This window comes from Pseudophryne corroboree, chromosome 5 (genome assembly GCF_028390025.1).
Source record: "Pseudophryne corroboree isolate aPseCor3 chromosome 5, aPseCor3.hap2, whole genome shotgun sequence".
Classification (NCBI taxonomy): Eukaryota; Metazoa; Chordata; class Amphibia; order Anura; family Myobatrachidae; genus Pseudophryne; species Pseudophryne corroboree.
Window position 1 is genome coordinate 286590379 of NC_086448.1, and position 2606 is coordinate 286592984.

General features: G+C 40.1%; 1 protein-coding gene across 1 annotated transcript; it reads right to left on the minus strand.

Annotated features, from left to right (window-relative positions):
* Window positions 1–405: 405 nt before the first annotated feature.
* LOC134928993 (uncharacterized) lies at window positions 406–2385 on the minus strand. Its single transcript, XM_063924876.1, has 3 exons — window positions 2321–2385; window positions 2030–2245; window positions 406–1112 (listed from the first exon to the last, which is right to left on the minus strand). Exon 3 carries the CDS (start codon window positions 1099–1101, stop codon window positions 427–429), a length of 675 nt encoding a protein of 224 aa, XP_063780946.1. The 5' UTR covers window positions 1102–1112; window positions 2030–2245; window positions 2321–2385; the 3' UTR covers window positions 406–426.
* Between the last annotated feature and the right edge of the window lie 221 nt (window positions 2386–2606).

Consider the following 2606-nt stretch of genomic DNA (forward strand, 5'->3'; position numbering starts at 1 on the left):
TATTGTTTTCTGTGGGATACCTGTCACTGCTCCATGATGCTACAATAAAACCAAGCCAGGAAAAACAACAGGGTCTGCAGGTTGTATATGTTCCGAGTAGGCTGGCCATGTTTTTTTTTTTATATTGTCCGTTTAAACTTAAAAAAACTTGATGATGACCATGTTATACAGATGGTCACAATAAATGTTATAACTGATTTTACTCGGTATGATTTGGTCAAACTGACCCTAGACCCTGACACAGCACGCTCTCGCCCTGTCTCAATACTCATCTGGCCCTATACACTAATGTTTGTTTTGTTTGGTTGTTGCTAATTAAGCAATACACATATTTTGGAATCACAATTTATTGTAAACAACAGACCAATGTAGTCATAACACATATGTGAAAATTTGAACTGCCCACCATATTATGGCCACTACATATTATTTTCTTTTTTTTTGGGTGCTGGGTGCAGAGGCTTGTGGGTGCTCGTGGGTGCGGCTTCGACTTGATCGTCGAACTGGTGATTGTACTGGTGTTTGGCTAGGGGTTGTTGTGCCTGAGCTTGAGGTCACATGTTGTTGGCCCATTGCACTTAAATTTTGGCTCAAAATATTTAAACTGGCCGTAAGCTGTGTATAAGCGGCAGTATTGGTGGCAATGATTCTAGACAGATTGTCATTTATAACTTGATTGTGCTGTATAATCTGGATCAGTGTTTGGTGTTGCCGCTGTTGCTCATCCATGATGCGCTGATGGTTTGCCTGCATTTGTGAGTTGTCTGCCCTCATCTGCTCCATTGTGTTTGCTATCCGCCCCACCTGCACGATGAGTCTGGCAGAGTTGCGACTAACTTTTGGCAAATGATGGGGCAGACTAGACAGGTGTTGTGTTTGGGTGGTGAGACACGCGGAGTGGTGTGCCTGGTGTGATGCCCAACCTGACCAAAACTCTGGATCCGTTTGCATTGTCCCTGGTGTTGAGCTCATTTGTTGACTTTGAGAAGCTTGCGGTTGTTGTTGAATGTCCTGAGCCATGTTTGCCTGTGTTGGGTCGATGGGCTGCAGGTGTAGTGTATAAGTCTCCTGGGCACGGGCCTGCTGGCCATCGTCGCTCATGATGGCTGGATCTGTATGGGGTGGAACACAGGCAATATTTAGTACATATGTAGCATTGGTCTTACAATACTTTTTCAGCAACATGCATTACTTCATAATATTAATGTAATGGTTAAATGGATTATTTCTTAAACGTAACTATGTTGGTTACCTTTTAGTTAATTGATGTGGCTAAAAACGTATAATACTCATTTGTGTTTTTCTTGTGCCAATTGTAGGATTCAGAGTCATAATTACTGTATACATTCCATGTACTCTTACAAATTTATAAACTTTAAGTTTTTTTGGCATTCTGAAGGTTCCTTTGGGCCAACACACAAAATTCTATCAATCTTTTCAACAATACAATCAGACATTGGTCATGTCAGTCAGTGGATTTATTAAAGAAGTTTACTAATATCGTGGTCTAAAATGTACAACTTAACAAGGTTATTTAATGTTGTAATGTGCCCCATGTATAGAAGTGGATTTTAGGGCCAAGTTTGTTATTTGTTATAGTGTTTAATTTTTTGGGATGATTTTAGTGTTGTTTTGCAGAATTTTTTGTCTAAATGTGTGTATATGGACATCCTATAATTTTGCAAATTACATCATAACATTACACTAACAGTATCTGCTTGCAGTAAATTATTAAATCAAGTTTGAGTGGTCCTTTTTATTTTTGTTTTTACAAGACTAACAGTGGTGCAGATGTTTAAACCTGGAGAAGGCATAAGTCAGTGAGAAACCAGTGCTATGTGCAAGGTGATAATGGCACAAGGCAAGCATCTCCAAAATGTGGCTTCACAATTTATGTAATTTTTGTACTGCTGCCTTTATCATCTTCCACATAACAGCGTTTTGTCACTTCCTTATGCCTTCACCTGGTTATTTAATAAACTACACTGTTTTTTAACAAAGAAATTAAATGAATTAAAACATTACTCACCAGACACCTGTGGGGATTGCGGATCTACACTTTGGGGGCTTGCCAAAAGTGCCAGTGGTGGCACGGAAGCCACTGCAGAGATGCGCCTTTGGGGGGGTGATGCTGGTGCAGGAGCAGGAGCAGGAGCCTGTACACGGGGCCTCTTGGGTGGCCTTGTAGCCACAGTAACGCTGGCCTGTGATTGGCGCCTTAGTGGCCGCGGAACAGACGAAGAACCTGTGTGATAGTATCCTCATTAGATTTCATATGTAAAATGTGTTTGGATAAGATGTGGTTACAGAAAAAACTTACCAGCATTCCCACCATCATCAGCTCTAGGCAGGGTTGGCTGTGGCCTGGATGTGCTGCTTCTCTGGCGTACTGTAGAAAGAAGAAGAATGTCGATATGAACATACTCTTTTTTTTTTTTTTTTTTGGTTAGGCATAAAAAAATGTGTTAGCTGCTGTGACTTAAAGTATGCGATGCGTAGCCTTGCATGCATGACTACATTGGCTGTGTATACTTTAATTGTATAAATTTCTTAACATTAAAATCAAGCAAAAAAAAGTAAATAATTGAACAATATTATACTACTTA